At 40.0% G+C, this 19,577-nt stretch overlaps 1 protein-coding gene across 3 annotated transcripts in view; it reads right to left on the bottom strand.

The window, feature by feature from the left end:
- Positions 1 to 19,577, bottom strand: part of MICAL2 (microtubule associated monooxygenase, calponin and LIM domain containing 2) — a 110,888-nt gene that overhangs the window by 62,734 nt on the left and 28,577 nt on the right. For 2 of the 3 annotated variants that reach the window (XM_086749089.1, XM_086749090.1), the window contains exons 7-19: positions 18,377 to 18,634; positions 17,458 to 17,573; positions 16,149 to 16,275; positions 15,859 to 15,949; positions 15,616 to 15,763; positions 13,223 to 13,422; positions 12,597 to 12,709; positions 8,204 to 8,275; positions 7,497 to 7,646; positions 6,238 to 6,339; positions 4,498 to 4,710; positions 4,183 to 4,284; positions 3,420 to 3,551 (exon numbers count right to left, since the gene is read on the bottom strand). In XM_086749089.1, coding sequence (XP_086605215.1) covers positions 3,420 to 3,551; positions 4,183 to 4,284; positions 4,498 to 4,710; positions 6,238 to 6,339; positions 7,497 to 7,646; positions 8,204 to 8,275; positions 12,597 to 12,709; positions 13,223 to 13,422; positions 15,616 to 15,763; positions 15,859 to 15,949; positions 16,149 to 16,275; positions 17,458 to 17,573; positions 18,377 to 18,634 — 1,824 coding nt within the window. Of the gene's footprint in view, positions 1 to 3,419; positions 3,552 to 4,182; positions 4,285 to 4,497; positions 4,717 to 6,237; positions 6,340 to 7,496; positions 7,647 to 8,203; positions 8,276 to 12,596; positions 12,710 to 13,222; positions 13,423 to 15,615; positions 15,764 to 15,858; positions 15,950 to 16,148; positions 16,276 to 17,457; positions 17,574 to 18,376; positions 18,635 to 19,577 lie in introns of all 3 variants that reach the window. The other variant, XM_086749091.1, reaches the window with a different exon arrangement.

Below are 19,577 nucleotides of genomic sequence, written 5' to 3'. Positions count from 1 at the left end.
GGCATAACCTGCTCCAAAAGGCGTCCGTGCTACAGACCGCAGGCCTCCCCCAGCACCCTGCTCCTTACCACTCAAGGGTCCCCTATGCCCATCACCAAGCTGGACTTGAATCTCCATTTCCACGGTGACTATCCATCACCCCTTGCTGTGCCGACAGTGGACGTGGAGGACAGGCACACTTCCCTTCTCTACGGCAGCCTTGTGCAGACACCACAGCTAACCGACCCTGTCCAACCCCTCCACTTTCTCTTAGTTAGCCCCGTAGCAAGGACAGCACCAACATCACTTGTACTTATTGGCAACCCTGGAAAGGAAACTCAAGGGCTTTTTTGCCTTTTTTTTTTTTTTCCCTCCTAAATCTACTTACTACCTTTCCCATTGAAATACCTACAGTAATCAATCATCACTTGGGGTTCATTTGGATCAGTTGCCTCAAAGGGGAGGAAAGTAAATGTTTGCCTGTTCATTATTAGACCTACTATTTAAAAAATCTCAAATATGCTGTGCCAAATGCACATTAGACATATATAATGCATACAATGTTCAAGAGGACCTGAGCCTGTATAACCCTATTGAGCAGTATACTAGGCATCAAGATGTTCATGCATGCAGATCTGCCAAAGAATACATGTAGTCCTACCTAACCAGCCAAAAATTGACCAAATGAGATGAAGGTATATTTACTGTACTGGTGACAGAACAAGATTTTCTTGCCTCAGCTGTGCTGCATTCTGCCATTACCTCTGTAGAAAGCATTTTCAATTACAGTAAACTCAACCTGAGTGAAATCATAGAATCATAGAATGGTTAGGGTTGGAAGGGACCTTCAAAGGTCATCTAGTCCAACCCCCCTGCAAGGAGCAGGGACATCCCTGACTAGGTCAGGTTGCTCAGAGCCTCATCCAGCCTGGCCTTGAACGTTTCCAGGGATGGGGCCTCCACAACCTTTCTGGGCAACCTGTTCCAGTGTTCTATAACTCGCATCGTAAAACATTTTTTCCTAATTTCTAATCTAAATCTACCCCCCTCTATTTTAAAACCATTACCCCTCGTCCTATTGCAACAGGCCCTACTAAACAGCCTTTCCCCATCTTTCTTGTAGGCCCCCTTGAGGTACTGGAAGACCGCTATCAGGTCTCCCCGGAGCCTCCTCTTCTCCAGGCTGAACAGCCCCAACTCCCTCAGCCTGTCCTCATAAGAGAGGTGCTCCAGCCCTTTTATCATCTTCGTGGCCCTCCTCTGGACCTTCTCCAACTGGTCCATGTCCTTCTTATGTTCGGGGTTCCAGAACTGGACACAGTACTCCAGGTGGGGTCTCACCAGGGCAGAGTAGAGGGGGAGAATCACCTCCCTTGACCTGCTGGCCACGCTCCTCTTGATGCAGCCCAGCATGCGGTTGGCCTTCTGGGCTGCAAGGGCACATTGCCTGCTCATGTTAAGCTTCTCATCCACCAGCACTCCCAAGTCCTTCTCCTCAGGGCTGCTCTCAATCCATTCTCTGCCCAGCCTGTATTTGTGCCTGGGATTGCCATGACCCAGGTGCAGGACCTTGCACTTGGCCTGGTTGAACTTCATGAGGTTGGCACGGGCCCACCTCTCCAGCCTGTCAAGGATGGAGTCACAATAAACTATTGCTACACTATTTAAATACAATGGCAAACTAATAAAAGGCTGTGTGTGCACTTTAAACAAAATGCAGTTGAATTAAAACATCCAAAAATGATTGCTCAGGCCAAATGTTCTCTATGAAAAAAAAATTAAAATCCCAGTAAAATTATTCCTCACAGAATTTCCATATTATTAAGAGCCTAGTTCTTATATTCTAAAGGGTTGTTTACATTGGGTTTTGGTTTTTTTTTTTTTTTTAGCTCTCTTCACACTGTCACAATAGCTCTCCAAATCAAATGAGCAACAAGCTCATTTGATATTTTGGAAACTATTACTTAGCTTAAAACCCATCACATACTATACCTCCTAGGTCATAAAAAGTAAGAGGTAAATCCAGGAAAAGGAATTATTTTGAAGCTGAAGGGAATTAGGGGTAAGGCACCTGCTGGGCTTGCAGTGTCCTTGAAGGGCTGTGTAGCCTGTATTTTCCCGGGCAATGAGAGGAAGGGAGTCTTTTCAACACAGCTCCAGCCCAACTGAGGAACGAGCCTTTGCAAGCTGCAAGTCAGCTCACTATCTACCTGCTCAGTTACTGCTGAGGCTGTGAGCCTGATTTCCAACCAGCATCAGCATTATGGTACAAAATAACTGAAGAAAATCTAGACCAATTCCACTAAATGATCCTACTGAACTGTCCACTAGATGGAAATTACTTTCAGCCATGGCTTACCTGAAGTTGGGCAATACTCATGAGTATTTCATACGACAACTACTGTTATTTAAATACAACAAAAGCAGGCAGAATGCTTTGCTGCTCCTCACAGTAAATGGAGACTGTACCCAATTCTGCTGAATAGCACTTCTTTTCCTGTGTCAGGAAGCAGAGCTGCCAGCTCCAGCAGCACCTGCATTGGGTCACTGCAGTTTTCTTCAATACTTCTAAAAAAAAAAAGGATGTTTCCACCTTTATTTGCGCACCAACCCTATTCAATACTGCGGTGTTCCCAGGCTGCTGCTACATAATCTGTGGGTGAAGGAAACGGAACCTGGGTCTTTACTTGCCCTGAAAAGTTGAAAACGTCAAACTTCCTTCAATCAAAATCATTCTAAAACAAGAGGAGTTAGAAGCCAGTGTCATTTTATCTTCCAGAGACAAAAGCACAGCCTATAACATCAGCCTAAGTAGTAAGAGTTGAGTATCTCTGACTGAAGTGTTACCTAATTGCTTTCCTTCAGAATATGCATGTTTCCTCTCTGTAAAGTTTGCTGTTACAAAGAAACTGTATTCCAGCAATTAATGTGCATTGAAGTATAAATAAGTAAACAAACACAACAACAAGAAAATCTGTCTGTATCGACAACCGCTCATACCATTCTAAGACATGTCCTGTAGTTAAAATAACAGTTACTGTGCAGGTTCTTCCCTGCAGTCCAGATAAAGAAACATAAATGCCATCCAAGAACAACTAACCGATCCCATAACATCCAGTTAGCTACACAATGTGAAACGCTCTCTCTGCGAGGCACGTCTGTGGTATTATCCAACACCACAGTGTTTAAAATAAGCAGCAATGCAAGACTTACAGAATTGAAGCAAAAATTTTGTGAACGGTTTGCTCTGTTCTTTAGCTTTATACCTGAACTATTTTTAATTATTACTTTCCTCTTACAAACATGCAGAATTAATGACATTGAACAAAGTAAAGTTTAATTCAAAGGTGAAATACAACATATACAACAGATCTGCTGGCAGCACCCAGTAGCATTAGTGCAACTTTGGATTTTACAGGAAAAATCTGTTAATAGAGTACCTGTCTAGGAGGAATAGCAGGGGAAGCTGAACCGACAGATGATGGAGAAGAGACAGCAGCTGAATCATGAGGTGGAGGGCAAGAGGGAGTTGGGGGCTGAGACTGGGATAAGCCTTTAGTAGGTAGCTTATTCTGTGTAAAGCAGAAACAGGAGAGTTATTTAAGAGACAGTGACATTAGCACAGGTTAAGAGAATAATTTCAGTCATGCATTTAAAAAAAAAAAAAAAAAAGAAAAAAGAACAATAATAACTACAATTCTGCTCTGTTCTCTTCTTCTGCACAGTGAGGAGCCATAAAAATCATCATGGCAAAACCTTCATGTCAAATGGTATTATTGTACTCATTTTTCTTATTAAAAATATTTACAGTGGGCAATAAGGAAAGGTAATGCTGGGAGAAAGCAAAATGAAACAAGAAAAGCCAGATTTCACTAAGAGCTACTGCTCACCAGTTCATTAGAAACTGTGAGCTACCAGAGTATACTTAAGCACAAGACATGGCCTATTTTAACAAATTTATCTCATGCTAAAGTATTCTGACTAGCTTTATGATTTAGATTGTGTTTTACCTCAATTAAATTATGCAATAATATTTAAACAAAGCTTTTTACCAGTTTCAGTGGAATCCAAATTACTATTCAGATCCACCTCAGGTTGAAAGGAAAGTTAAAAATGAAACCACTGCAATTTTTTTTTTTCCATGATGAATTCCTATACGTCTTTTGACTCAGCACTTCTTCAGATGCAAAACCTAATATTCACCTTTGGAAACTCCATGTATCCAAACATTGAGGCAAGATGTGCTGCTTTCTCTTTAATGTTCTTTTTATGGAATTCCCTATTTGCTATGGTCTGAGCTCTTTTCTGTAGTAAGAGCCAGGGAAGGAAAGTCAAGAAAAGAAAGAAAAGAGAGAGATTTCAGTTAATGTCACATATATCATCAGAATACAGCAAGATTGCAGAAAGACTTTTAATGGTCTTAATATAACCTAAAGTCAACAAAGCCAAAGGGAAAATACAGTATACAAATTAACATATGCAGTTAAGAGACAGAAAGGAAAATAAATTGCTTGTCACCTGTTTCATTTTTTCCTCCAGGTGCTGAAGACGCTCAAGCACTCCAGAAAGTACAAATGCAGCAGAACAGGCAGATGCGAGATTTTCAGAGGTTCCTGACAGACTGGGCTGGGTATCTGTTTTTTGTACAGTCATTGCTCTCCTGGCCATACGATCAGAACCATTTAAAGACTGTTTGGGTTCCCTGACCTCGTGTTCACTCCTAGCTACCACCTGAAACTGGGAAACACTTGAAGTGAAAAAAATCTCCTTTCTGCACTACCATGCAGTATATGCAGCTTTTAAGGATGCTTCTGAAAGCGCAGCAGTCATGCACATAACAAGAAATAGTGTTCTCACATCACTCTTTGCACGCTGCCTACTGCACCTCAGATGGTTGTATCCACGCACTAAAATAAGCCAGTCCTACTTAATTTATGCAGGTCTGTAGACCCTATAGGTTTGTCTCAGGTTTTTTTTGCAAATAACCCCAGATAGCATCAGCGCAGAATAACATGACACTACATGTCCTTCTAGGGTTTTTAGCAAAGCTTTTGGTTTTTTTTTTTGGATTTTTTTTTTTTTTTTCAGAATCATACCTACCTGAAAATAAACTTACAATCAAATCATAAGAATATCAATAGTAGTTCTTGGCATAATTCTAGATCTAGTCTGACCCAAGTCAAGCTTTAATGTATTTCAGGCATTTTCTGAGGAGTTCAGAATAGGTCTCAGAGTCTGAATTTTCCTATGAAGTAGCTTTTGAAGTAAGCAAAACATCTGAAACAGTTCAGCTTTATCAAATTCATTCTTAAAAATTACCAAGTGGTCTTATCATGACAGTTCTCTACTGTCTATTTCTTATCTGTCTAATTCAAATAAATAAGCAAACTTTCCAAATTCCTCAGAATTAAAATTAAAAAAACCTAATGCCAATCAACTTGCAGTGTGCTCCTGATGTTTCAGGATAGCACACCTGCCTTTAAAACAACAATTCTCAACCAGTTTATGAATCTGCATTTTTCATCAAGCGGATCGGCAGATTTCCACATGCAATGCAGATCTCATTTCACTGCAGACTCCTCTTGAAATGCTACTATGGGATATTTACTTCCATTTAGAACTGTAACGTAAAGTGAATATCATTACTGTTTAATATGAGATTGCTTTCACTGGAAGTACTAAGAGAAAAATTAGACAGTGTATTAAAAAAATTTGCCCCATGTATATGATGCTGCAAAAGAGCTTCCAGCAGAAATTCTTACCACAAGTTCTACTTAAAGGAATAAAAAACCTGGCCATCAATATCAGCTTTTCAGTGCTCAAGCTTTTACCTTAGACACTTTTGCCAGGTTTCTCGAGGCAGAAAACTACCTTTGCCTTACCATTGCATCAGCCCAAAGCATCAAGTACATGCACAGATAAATTTTCAGGTACTGCTGTAGTTTTCTCACAAGTTAAATGTAGCTATGTAATGATATTTATACAATTTGGAGTCTGGATGTGATAAAAATTGAAATCAACACCTACGTTTTTAGGGTTTGTTCCACACAGTTACTAATTCTTTCAAATAGTTTTCTCATGTGGTCAAGTAGGTGTAAAATAGCCTTAAAATTTAATGTGGTTTCCACAATTCTCAGCTAAATACATCTATTAACTCTGCAGATTACATCCAAGTATTGTTTGATACATTCTGTAATTACACAATAGCATTGAGTTCCCAGCAGTGTGCTTGCAGGTGTTACCCAGATGAGTTCCTACCTGCCTTTTTGGTTGAGATGGAAGACTTGGATCCTTAGGTTTAGCAAAGCGAGGATTAACAGGAGGGTCAGAAGAGAGCAGGGCTGGTCTATCTATTAGCTCCTTGTAAAGCATTTTTAAAGACAGAGTGGAAATAAAAAAGGAAGACAGCAAATAGGATTCAAAGATCTTTTGAGGCAGAAAGAAATAAAAGCTGCATTTAAAGACACATTACTATGGAGCTTAACAACACATTTTGCAGACTTTTGTTACCTATCCATTTTATTAACCCCTTCTATCATTAAAGAAATACTTAAAATTCAGCACATTCAGTATTCTTTAAGAGAGGTAATGATTAAAAGGTGACACATCACAGCTTCCTTCAACAGAGACCAGCAAATCTCTGCACAGGTATCACACACAGAAAGCTCAAGGCACTGACAAATAGCCAGGCAGAGTGCAAACAACAGTGGTTCAAGCACTGAGAAAGTCACCTGACCGTCTATAAAGCCCACACTTCTGGAGGACTTAAATATGTAAATAAACAAATTCATACAAACATAGAGAATTAAGAAAGCCACCAACTTTGGCAGAACCTCAACACCTTGCTCATCTTTCCTTCAGATCTCTTAGGTGACAGATCCAAACTCAGCTAACTCAAACCATCTCACTAGTTATGGTCTGATTTTGAGCTTATCATCCCTACCTTGACAGCATGGGATTATTTTTAAAACAACTGTAGTCACACTAACAACAAACCATGAAAACACTGTGGAACGTACAAATATATTCCATTATGCCCACTTTAGGAATGAAAACGAGAGCTGGACACGTCTTGCAAAAGATTAGGTTCCCTTCTTACGCTTTCTAAATTTTCCACAAATACAGATTTCCACTGGATATGTAGTATCCTTTATTAACAGAATACAGAAAAAAAAAAAGTCCTTCTGTAATATTGTATGAAGCCAGCTTAGACTTCCACAGAAAGTAAAAATTCTACAGACTTTCTTACAAGATATTTTGCGATATTGCACTTCAACTACACTTTGTTAATATAATAGATATTAATACATTATATTAATAAGCATTGATCAATCTATATTAGTCATATTTGTTCACTATTGAGAGGAATACCTTTAATTTACATAAAGTATAAAAAAAAGACAACCCACTTCAAACATGTAGCATTCTTTTTTTTTCATTGGAAATCTGCATCACATTCACAAGGAGGGACTACAGTTTAATTTCAGAGATTACCTTTATGTTCATCTATGACCTACCTGCCTCCGTAAAATTGTATTTGGAGCATTCTCTTCAAACTTTGCCAACAGTTGTGTTGCCATTGACTTAACTTTATTCTGGTTCATTCCTTCTCTACCATCACTCGGTTCTTTCCCAGCATTTGTCCCTTGGCTTGAAAAGCCCGAAGCCTGCAAGGAAACAACAAACTATGTTTTTCTCGAGTTTACAGAGAGAGAGAGAAAGAGGGAGATAACAACATCCCTACCAGCAAAGGAGGAAAGCAAATACAGTCTACAGTATATTAAAAATGACACTGTCTAGCATGCAAAAGTCACCAAAAGAATATTTTCTTTGGTGTCACAGCACAGCAAAACGGAACATGAATCAGTGCTGGTGATGATAAAGAAGAGTCACAAAGGTAACTAATCTGAGAGGGGCTAGGAACAAAGCTGCAATGCAAACTCTCCAAACAAAAATTTATTTAAATAACTGAGTTGGGAAATGGAAAAAATACCCAATACCTTAAATGTTCTTGGGTCAAAATGAAAAACTTCCTATGAAATTATTTAAATAAATTTAGCTCTTCTTTAGTGCACACCACAGTAAATTCAAGGTTTTAACAGGAGAAGCTTTTTGTTCTCGCCAAGCACAAGAAGCCAAGCCCTGGCCCCCCAGCTCTGACTGCTTCCTCAGCTCTTCTGCTCATGAAGGAGCTGGACATGTGCGGACACTACTGAACACCAACCTCCTCAAAGACACCAAAAAGACCTTTTCGACGTCTTTTGTTAGTCTCATTTTCTTCGGTTTTCCCTTCAACCTGAAACAGCAGAGCCAGAACAAGTTGTATGGATTACTGCAGCAGTTACCAGATTTACCCAAGCAGTTCCTCCCAGGACATTAACTTTCATAACCAGGAAAGTGTGGCCTAGCCTCTGTTAAATAAGGTAAACATAGGTGAGCAGTGCCAGCGTGCAGGAGTTCTCACTGCACTGGCGCACCTCATTAGGCTCCCCAGCTCTGCAGGATCGTTCTTTGTGTGAGGAACCTGATGGCCCTCGTAGCAGTTATCCGATATGAAAAAGCTGCCCTGTAATCCTTGACTGGCAGCTCCCGCTGGACACTGATGGCTGAAAATACATGCTCATACACTTCACTGAACACAGGCCCTACAGTATTGATGTTTACCTTTTCCTTTTTCAGTACTAAAGGGTTTATAATTCACAAAGCTCTAGCACATCCCTGAAGAAAAAGGCATTACAGCACCAGTTATTCTGTGAATTTTAATCTAGACTACACTGGTTTCCATACAAATGCAAAATCAAAAAAACCTCACTCTTTCCCTATAGCCTTCACGTCTCAACCTAGATATCTGCATGCAGATCCTGTGTTCTTAGCGCAGACTTGTCTCCTTTTTTGAAACAATTATTGTCTGCCTTAAATGTCTGTCTCCCGTGTAAGGCTCATCTCCCTGACTACGGCTTTAGATTACAGTACTTAAGCAACCAAATTGCGTATTCCATGCTCAAGCTATGCATCTGTTTTATTATTTTACTGAATTAGAGATTACACAATAAATAAATAATATTTCATGCTCAGTCTGCACAAACTTGCAAAACAGTCAATGCTTAAAAATTTGTATCAGTTCTTACTAAATTCAGTCGTGAAGCTTTGGTACAACAGAGATTTTTTTTATCTGATGTCATGTTAGGTTATATTTTATGAAAAATAAACCACACTCCTCTTATTTGCATTAGCCCGTGCTGTAACTTAGTGACTGCTCAGCCAACTTAAGGAAAAAAAAGAATAAAGAGAAAGATCAAAGAATACAGGTTTCCTTTTTACATGTACACTGTTTATAATAAATCATTACACAGGGAATAGAAGTAATCCCAAACAGCTTCTGGTCAAACACCAAAAGGATCAGATGACAATATTTTGATTACTTTGAATGCTTTGGTACATTGTCTTTCAAGCACTAGCTCTCAGTAACCTAGCTTTACACTAGCTGTAATCATTAGTCTACCAAAGAAGACTGAACAACATAACAGCACAAGATATTCTGCATAATAATCCATACCACATAAAAGCAGAATTTGCCTAAGTGAACGAAGCAAACAAGATGTTGCCTTTCAAAAATCTTACATAAAAGACTTTCATTAACATATTTACAAAGAAGTGAAAGACAAAGCAATTTAATTGCCTAGCAAAACTCCAAGAAAAAGGATTGTGCCCTTTATTGTGTAAACACCTCCATTCATTTATTAGTCTGGAGCACAGGAAATCTCAGTTCCTCTCCAGCCAGGCTGACACTCGTAGGAGAATGGAAAACATGATCCAGCCCAGCAGATGCTGCCAGAACAACTATCGCCACACCAGCTCCAGGCCCCCGCTTCCAGGTCTCTCACAACCTGCGTCCAGATAAGGATCCCTCTTTCAGCCAAATAAACGGACAAACTAGATGCTATGGAAAGTTTCGTAAGCGACACTGTTACCCTGGCTGGTTTTTTATTACATGGTATGCAAGTGCTCTCCTGCACCCATACCTGGGTAATGCTCAGCATCACTTTTTGCAGGGGAAAGAACTATAAAACTGAAGCCACAGCCAAACTCTTAACTCAAGCAGTTGCTTTCCAAGGAGCTTCATTTCCCAGCTACCATCATACGGTTACAGCACTCGCAAATCTCTGCCCTAACCCGAGTACTGTGTTTCTTGCTAAGTTCCATGCCCCATCCATGACAAGGCTGCAAAGCCTCATACAAAATAAGGTCTTGATAGTCCCGCTCCCCAGGTTGATTTGGAAAAATATCGCTTCCACTTCTCATTTCAAACAAGCCCCTGTAGTGTGAAACCAAAGGGGCCTGTCAAGCAAATCATCTCATGCTTTCATGTAGTGCCAAGAAACGTACCTCCTGTTATGACAGAAGGCTTATTTAATGACGGGAGGTTAGTCAAAGGGCTCTACAGCTTAGTAATGGAAAGCTCTCCCACTACTAAAACTCTATTTACTTCTGCAAATAACTCATGCAAAAACAAGAACATTGTGGTCATGAAAAAGGTTTTTCTTCCAAAGAAGTCACTCACAAGAAAAAGCAATGTTTATTCTGCCTGTTTGGTTTCTCATTACTTGGTTATCTGGGAAACATGTCACTTGGTTTCGTGTATATGTGGGTGACAGGGAAAAGTTGTTTCCTAACAAAGATATATGAGGTTACTGGGCAATTGACTGTCCACAGGTTTTGAAAATGTGTTTGTGCATGGAAAATATTCAAGACTTAAGTCAGTCTAGAAAATATTTGGAAATTCTGGAACAATTCTTCAGGTAAAAAAAAAAAATATTAAAAAAAAAAAATCACATTTCTGCCAAAACTGAAAAGACAAGATAACAGGAATTTTTAAAAGCAATCTACCAAAATACTGGGAAATGTAGTACATACTGGTACACCCAAACTTTTACAAAGGACACTGAATTCCAAAAGAAGTAGAAAATTCGTACTTTTGCAGGCAAAACTTAGAGCTTCTGCATAGGTGTAAATGAAACAATATAGTTAAGCATTAAGGAGGTCTGTTTAAAAAAAATTAAAAAGAAAAGGAAAAAAAAACAAACCACAAAGGCAGAACTTGAGAACCATCATAGCTGATATGTAGTTTCTGGCTAGCCCAGAAAACTCAAAACCTGAAACAGTTTCACATTAAGCTGCATTTCAGAAAATGCAGGAGTTAAAATTCATTTTGGTGGAGGAGTACATGCTGCTTATTTAATTTGTGCTGGCTAATCTGCAACAGTTGGACTTGAGACACTGCTGCCTCTGAGCCAGGCTGGGCAGACACTCTCCATTTAAATTGAAGTTAAAATGAAGGTAGGCTTGGCTCTAAAAGCAAAGTCCCTCCTCAAGGTCTCCTTTCAGAAGAGGACCAAGTTAATGAACAGGCAGAAGGTGAAACAGTTTATTACTGAATAATTTCATCAGAGTAACTCTTAAATTAAATGATATGAAGCTTTTGAAGTTTTAATCCATTCAGAAACACACAGACAATACTCTCACTACACACAGTCCGATGTCAGACGGTATTAAGTCATGTCTCCATACCCCTTCCAGGCCCTGGAGTCTTTAATTGAAACATGTACAGGCATGGATGTGTTTTATATAGGGACATAAACAGGGCATGTCAATAAGTTTTCATTAATAAGTAACCAAGAGAGAAAAGTATATGGGTATGAACTAAGAGATCATTATCTCAGAGTCATCTTAGTCAGCCTGCCCACTGTTTGTCACCGTCACAGGCTTTATACATCTATAAGGGTTTGAAAGCTTCCCTCTAGAATCTTGACAGCATCCACAAACTGTTCAAATCACTGCTTTAGTTAAAAAAACAGTACCCCCACCCAATCAATATTCATTCTAGCATATCAGTGATTATCTGAACTGATATATGTTATAGGTGTACCTTTCACTCTAGGAATACAGAGCTACAGTACTATTTTTGTTAAAGGCAGAAATAGCCCAGAAAAATTCCTGACTTTCCTGTCTCAAAAAATCAAACCAATCAAAAAATCATAAAACCAAAGCCCCCGGCATAAATATAAAAATTAGCATCTAGCATTGCACAAAATTGCCTAAAAACAGTTTTTGAGAAATTTCCAAAAATAAAACATAAAAGACAATACAGGTAAACAGAGTCAAGATCGAAAATATTTTAAGTTGAAAACCGTAACTTATAAACACTCCAAATAAAACATCCTCCTCCCCTCACTTTTACCTACACTGAAGACTGCCATAGACAATGGATATGAATTCTTCTCAAGTACACACAAATTCTCACTGTGATTAAAAATTTTGCATTTACAGAGAACACTTAACTGGGACTATTATTAATGCTTCAGCAATTCGACATCAACAATGCTTCAGTTTTATCATTACAAACATCAAAATGATTGAGTGTGCATGTGCGTGTTAGCTTTGTTTACTCTGAAATCTTATTTTGCTTTTTTACTATGCTCAAAAAATCTTCTCCTACAGGTCTTTTAATAGTAGGATATATATATATATATATATATATACGCTTATTTCTGAGTCAGATGGTTTCTTTTAATCTTTTTTAAAAACACTTATAGGGCAAGTCTTCCTTCACAGCTTACCTTTGGTACTCGTTTTCTTGGTAAAGTTAAATTGATGTAATTATTAAAGATGAAGTTCGATGATTTTGCTGAACAAAGATCATTATTTTCTCCATTTTGTTTGTCGCCAGCATCTGTTCAAAAAATGACTGCTTAGGATATTTTTTTAGATTTCTTTTTTAAATACTTTGACTAAGCCTGAACTTTCCAGCTGAGTGCTAGTAGTAATTATATAAAAGAAACCCAGGCAAACAAACGTAAATACATACAATGTAGGGTGAGTTTTTTTTAAAAAGGAAGAGAAATACCCCAGAATGGACATGCCATATGCACTCATCCTTACCAGAGAATCACTCTAACAACCTGATACATGAACTTCATGATGTCAAGCTACAGTTATTCAGCTGCTCCTGTTCTCTGAAACCACTGAGGACCCAGAAAACCCTGGCCTTCAATCAAGTTTTTCCTTTCCTTTCCTTTTTTTAAGCACAAGGTAACTACTGCAGACAGAAGCAGGCACGCTTGCATGCCAGAATGACTCAGCTGGGAAAGGTCTCTTGGCTCAAGAGCAGCTTGTAAGCAGCCTGGATTAAGTGCTTCTGTCCCCTAAACTTGCAAGAATTGGGAGCAGCTTGGGTTCGGCTTACCTACTGCCCGCAGAGGCGTGCCCCTGAACAGTTCGTAAAACTTGGAGAGGTACATGACCATGCTGAGCTTGTCGGGCTCCCCGGCCGACCCCACCTCCTTCCCCGTGGTCACAGGGGGGATCCCAAACTCCTGTTCAGCAACATCGAACGCTAGCTGGTTGTTTTTGACGCCGTCCTCTTCATTCAGAGCATCAAAGTCACTGTGGGGACAACACACTGTCATCAGCGGCACTTTGTTCTCTGCTCCTCTTGGAAACAACACAGCGCTCCCTTGCCCATCGGAGAGGTGCAGAACAGCACCATGAAAGAGGGCACAGGCATTTCACTGGGTCAAAGCTACAGAGTGTACACAATACCAAAGGTAAAAGTCTCGTACATACCCCTTTATTACAAATCCTGGCTTTGCCAGAAATGTAATTTAAAAGCTATTTCACTGAACTGAATTCTGATGTAGTCCCATGAAAGAGGATTTTCTTATTCATCAAGAAATGCAATTCCTCCTCAGAAGTGGTAAGAAACCTTTTCCTCTCCAAATACAGCTGTGGTACTACAGATTTCACCTGTTAGCATTTGACTTTTTAGTTTTGAGTGGTTCTATTAACCAAAGCTAGGAGAAGTAAATTTAGGCTAGCATTTTATGAAACAAACCTGTTTTATGTGTGCACACACACATGCACAGGCACTACCTCTCTTTTTAAGGTGTTACATGCACAGTTAGAATGAGGACCACCTGTCCATGTCATAACCGGATTTAGCAGTGCACTAAATAAGTACATTACACATCTGGAGCTGCATTATCCATTCTCTAATCCATTTTCTATGAGACCTATTCTAAGACTCTGATCCCTTGAACAGCTTCCAAAATTCATGATTAAAATAAACACGTGAATAAATGACAAAGCCCCAGGCAGGGTAGCTTCTTTCTCCTCATAAGGAATGCGAGTTTTTGAACCCCCAAAGAATTTCTCCCTCTCCCCCTCACCCACACAGCCTATTTCTGGAGCCGGGGGGCTGCAGGCAGCTCTCTGCCCCAGCCCTGTCTGCGGCCCACAGGCAGCCGCCTCTCTGGCCTGCCTGGCTTTTATCCAGCCAAGTCCTTCAGCAGTCCCATTTAATACAAAAAGCCAACAAGATCCGAACACAATGTTAATTAAACAGCAGGAGGTCTGCTAGCTGGGGAAGACAAATCTATTGGCTTTCTAGAGAGAGCAGTGCTTAAGAGACATGCTATCCACAGACAGCAAAGATTACTTTGGTTTCTAAACCCTCTCTCCCTGCTTTATAGCCACAAAACCGTCCATAATTCCCTTTTTTTTTTTAAACTAACCCAAGGCAAAAAAATATCTTATTCTTACAATGTTAGCTCTTCTGCTGGCAAAGCTGTACAAACAAGCACCCTGGGTATCGCTCCTATTTTTTTTCTACTTATCACACCTCATAAAATAGCTCAATCATTTCTTTCATTTATCCACAATAAAGGGAGGCTGACAATAATTTATCCATGACTCCTAAGGCTGTGTAGGAAGGCAAGAGAATGCATCTGCTGCATTCTGGAGACTGGTGAGAGGACAGAAGAGTCACCCCACCACAGACTGCATGAGGCAAGTCCAGTAACCCAGCATCAGCAATTGCCGTTTTCTGACACTTGTCACACACTGACCTTCTCGTATCTAACCGAGGAACCCTACAAAATATACACACGTAGGAAATCAGGTCTTGCAGGGTTAGGACCCCAGAAACACTGTTCAACAGGGAATGCTGGTTTACATTCAATCCCTAAAGCAGTTACTTTTCAAAGGTCAGCCCTTGTTGCATGACTCACGCGCAAAGGCACTGTGCTCTTCTAGACTTGCGCAAAACCATCAAATCCTGTGCACTTCTATAGCTCAACATTTCCTTACAGGACTGTCACAGCAACCACCACAACACACTGAGGGCAGCCCATTTAAGGCTCACCCAGGTATTTCTGCAACTCATGAGAGTGTCATTATGGCTGTGGTTTTAAACATACATTAAAAACCTGTCTCCAGGGACCCTGCAATGCAACTCTCACATTCTCCAAACACTGCAATTTCTGTTTTAAATAGCCATGTAACTCCCACAAACACGACCACAAGTCATAAGGTTCAAAGCCTTCCTAGCTCTTTGAAAGCATATATATTTCATTTTAAACAGCATGCAAGAACATACAGGAAAAAAAAAAAAACCCAAAGCAAAACTAACCCCGCCCTCTCCATCTCCCAAAACCTGGCAATGGTATGCACCTCCTTGCAAAAATCAGCAATAGAAGGGGACTGTAGACTACCAGTGTTGTTCTGGTTGGTCTTACACTATGCTTTGGAAACAATGCCTGATACATCCTACACTCAACAGGATCTACAAATGTCACTTACATGAGGTCAGGTCTGAAGCGATGGATAATTGCACACAATGCAAGGCCACTTTTCCAGGAGGTAGTCAAGTCTGTGATATTAACGTTACGGTACCCTTCTGTCTGTTTCTGACACCAGGTCAAAAGCTTGTTAGGTCGGATATCTGACTCTGTGGTTACAGTAGAGAGGAAATGTTTCAATCAGTTTTTGTATGCTCAGAAGGCTCCAAATATTAAGCCACAGCAAACATGAGATGTTACATACCATGTCTCGAGAGATTCACTGATCTTCTAATGGAGCTTACTCTTTCAAGAGGACATTGTTGTAACTCATTGGTAACATATAATTGTCTCACCTATAGGTAAACATGATTAGCAGCATAGTGTTAGAATTCTTCTGGGGGGGTGGGGGATTTTCTTTCTAGGTTAACTTTGTCAAGAACTGGATCTAAATTAAGGAGTCTCCTGAATATTTTGTTTATGTACTACTTGTGGCCCTATTTCTTCTGGACAAAAAACTAACTGATTTCACAAGCAAGCCTTTTAAGCACTGACCTGATGAGGTCGAACACAGCTTGAGTTCAAGTTCGGGTATCTTGTTCCTGGGTCAATGGTATACTGGTCAAAGTTCTTGTTAATATTTTCAGGAGTAGTCTGAGGCAGGAGTCGATAAATGCTCTCTCTTATAGAGAAAAAAAGATGCCAGAGATATTTATTAAAATAAATATTATATAAAGAGTATTTTATTTTTTAATATTTATTATATAAAGAGTATTTTATTTTTTTGTAATTGCCTGCACCTTATTTTGATTCTGCCATGACAAGTGTTATAGACTAAATGCATAATGCCTCCATCCCATTTCTTATCCCCACTCAGCAGGAGAAGGATGCCAGACAGAAAAAGGACAACAAAAAGACAGACTCTTAGAACTTATGCTCATATTTTCCTGAGGCAGGAAGCAAGACAAAGGAGGAGAAAAAAAAAAAAAAATGCAGGAGGTTACATCATTCAGGCATCTGGTTTTACTTTAACCTCCACCCAAGGAGTAACTTCTTTACCACATAACAGCATTAAATCCCGTCATTCTGCAATTCCTGTAACCACCACAGCCTTTCTTATTATGCTGTTCAATTTTCCATTTGGGACTATGCTGTGTTTGAGTCATCCCACAGGCTTCTATCTTAAAACTTCTCAAAGCACTGCACTCAGTAATGCGTTACCACAACCATGACCATTTCTGTTGTGTATCTGCCCTGGGCAGCTGTAGCAGAGCAGGGCAGTTGCCATCAGGAGCAAAGTCAGCAATTTCAACCATCAGATCACGGCAACACCAGGATTGCTGGTGTACAGATTTTTTGCTCTGGTCAGAAGACATTATATAGAGAAGCTTATCACGCAGCATTACAGCAATTCTCCTTTGCCACACATTTATCAGTCTAAATAAAGAGGGTATCAGGGTACACTAAGCTAAAATGCAGAGTTAAAGTCACAGATACCAACTATGAAAACTGTTAGTGTTAAGGTATTTATTTAGATTTGTTTCAGGAATATTTTTTTAAAATTAAATAAAACAGGTGCTGAGATGGTTGGAGGGTTAGTCTTTTGAGACAAGGTAGCTTTGATTTATTTCCCTAAGGATCACACATAATTCTAGTCATTAGTGACTTGAGTCAGTGATTTAAACCCACGTCATGCATACTGCTGGATCTCAGTATGCAGAAGCTTACAGAGCAACGACCCACTGCAATTGTAAATTGTTCAGTAATCTGAAGAAATGGATAATTTCTGAATTCCAGTGCTTCTATGAATACTGCAGCTCTTTAAAACACTGGAAACAACGGAGAAGACAAAAGCAGCACTCACCGCTCAGCAAGGATTTCTAAAGGGGGTTTTCCTTGAGCCCAGCTCCGCACCATCCAAGCAGTATCAAAAGCAGCTAAGAAGCCTCTTGCACAGCCAGTACCCATTGGCCAGAAGGGCTGTAAGAAGTATTTACATTTTAATTCCTTGTATTACTTAAGTTCTTATTACAAAAGTAACTTGCAACATGGATTTGGACTCTAAGGTTTCATACTGTCTTAGAAAAGTAGCCCAGAAAGAACTGAAACACAACATGGCCAACTCTTGTAGTTTTTAGAAGTTTCTCTTCTCCAAGTCTTGGGTAATGAAAAAGACTGCTTGCACTTTTTCTTTTTTTTTTTGAGTTTTATGTTTAAAAACAAATTTCTTAACCTCAAAAGGTAAAGGCTGAGGGGAAAAAAAAAAAAAGACTCAATATTGAAGAATTAGTCAAGGGAAAAAAAGGCGCCTTTCTTCTCACCTCCTAATTTTGCTTTGGACTGATCTTTTCAAACACTTCAGGTTGTCAGCATGAGTTAAAAAATATTAGTTGCAACATACACTTTTCACTTCAGAAAGAGAACACATCAAGGCAAAGAGGCTGCAATAAACATTTGGACCGAGTTTTTCTCTGTGATGGAAGTCAGGAAAATTATGCCACACACCCAAGCTGAGGACACACAGCTTGGTTTTCAGACAGAAATACAACTCGCATAAAGCAAAACAGGACCTCAGTCAGGGACTGCCAGCCAAGCACTAGTTATGACGTAAACCATGGCATAAAAAAAGAAAAAGGGAACAAAAAAAAAAAATCTATTCTGAAGAAGGTACCATTGTTTCAGGACATGTAAGAGAAGATGGCTTGTTTTGGAGGGTATATTGAATGGCTGGATTGAGGCAGGGGAGGGAAGGAAGATGACTTGGAAGACATTCCAAGACATACCTCAAGCAAACTATCTCCAACAAGCGCCACCAGGAGCTGATGTCTGTGTCTCTCTCTCACTAGTGCGGCATTTTCAGACGCATACATGGAAGTAAAGTCAAACATGGCTACATCTGGTTGCCCATAGTGATTAATTGCAAAATCCAAGGAAGGCAGCTGGTAGTTAGTTGCAAAGTCAGCAGCTTCTCTGGCATAGGACAGCAAATTGTTCTGGTTCACATTTTCCCCACAGAGGAGCAACTCAGTATCGATACAGTCCTGCAAAGAGAGAAGCACGGTAGGATTAGATATTCCACCTATCCTCTCTGGATCAGAGAGGATCAGTCTCATAGCATCAGAGTGGCAACCACACATCTCACAGCATAAAGAACCAAGGGAGATTTGCCATCTCCTCCAAAAAGTTAATACACCAACAGAGGTTACTGTACCGCCCCAAAAAGGAACTCTCTACGCCAACACTGAATAAGGAGCTTTATTTGCAACAGAAGATTGTAGTGCCTCCCAGTTCCTCGGCTATGTGTTATTTTTTTCATAACATTAATTGCTTCCCATCAAAAGATGTTATCATCATCACTGCAACACTTTTTGTGCATGTGTGCACCCCCACATCTGAAACCACAAGTGAGGAGAAATATCGACGTACTGATGACATAACATGCCGGTCTTGGCCTGAAGGTTTGACTTAGCATCTCAGTAACAACACATTCAAACTCGGATCGTAGAAGCTTTTCTGCAGTTCTGTTTTGGGCTGGGTTTTTTTTTGGCCAGTGTGGCGAAGAACCTTGCCTTTACAGGTCATCCTACTTAAAGCCAGTGATTATTAATAAGGCAGTTTCTATTTACAGCTTAATCATGGATGAGACCCCTAATCGCAGGGATGATACCACAGAACCGCTATTAGCCCAGTTGTTTTAGACAGATTGGGTTATTTTTTTTTCCACTCAGACTGGAGCAGGTCAGGGAAGTGGCTCTGACAGGCCACAGCTGCTGCTCCTCTTCTCCAAACCCCCCACACCAGCCCTCTGAGCCCCTGTCCTCAAAAATGGCAGAGAATCATGGCACTGAGCTAAGTGGTCACATCAGAAAGCCAAGAAGTCTTCTGATAGCTCCCTACAAGTACTTCCTTTGGGAAATTATACTCTGCTGTTTTGGCACTGTTTTACTTTGCGAGAAAAATTGACCTCTCTTGGGTTTCCAGGAA

Source organism: Chlamydotis macqueenii, chromosome 5 (genome assembly GCF_036417535.1).
Source record: "Chlamydotis macqueenii isolate bChlMac1 chromosome 5, bChlMac1.mat, whole genome shotgun sequence".
Taxonomy (NCBI): domain Eukaryota; kingdom Metazoa; phylum Chordata; class Aves; order Otidiformes; family Otididae; genus Chlamydotis; species Chlamydotis macqueenii.
This window is presented reverse-complemented; position numbering and strand designations above follow the sequence as displayed.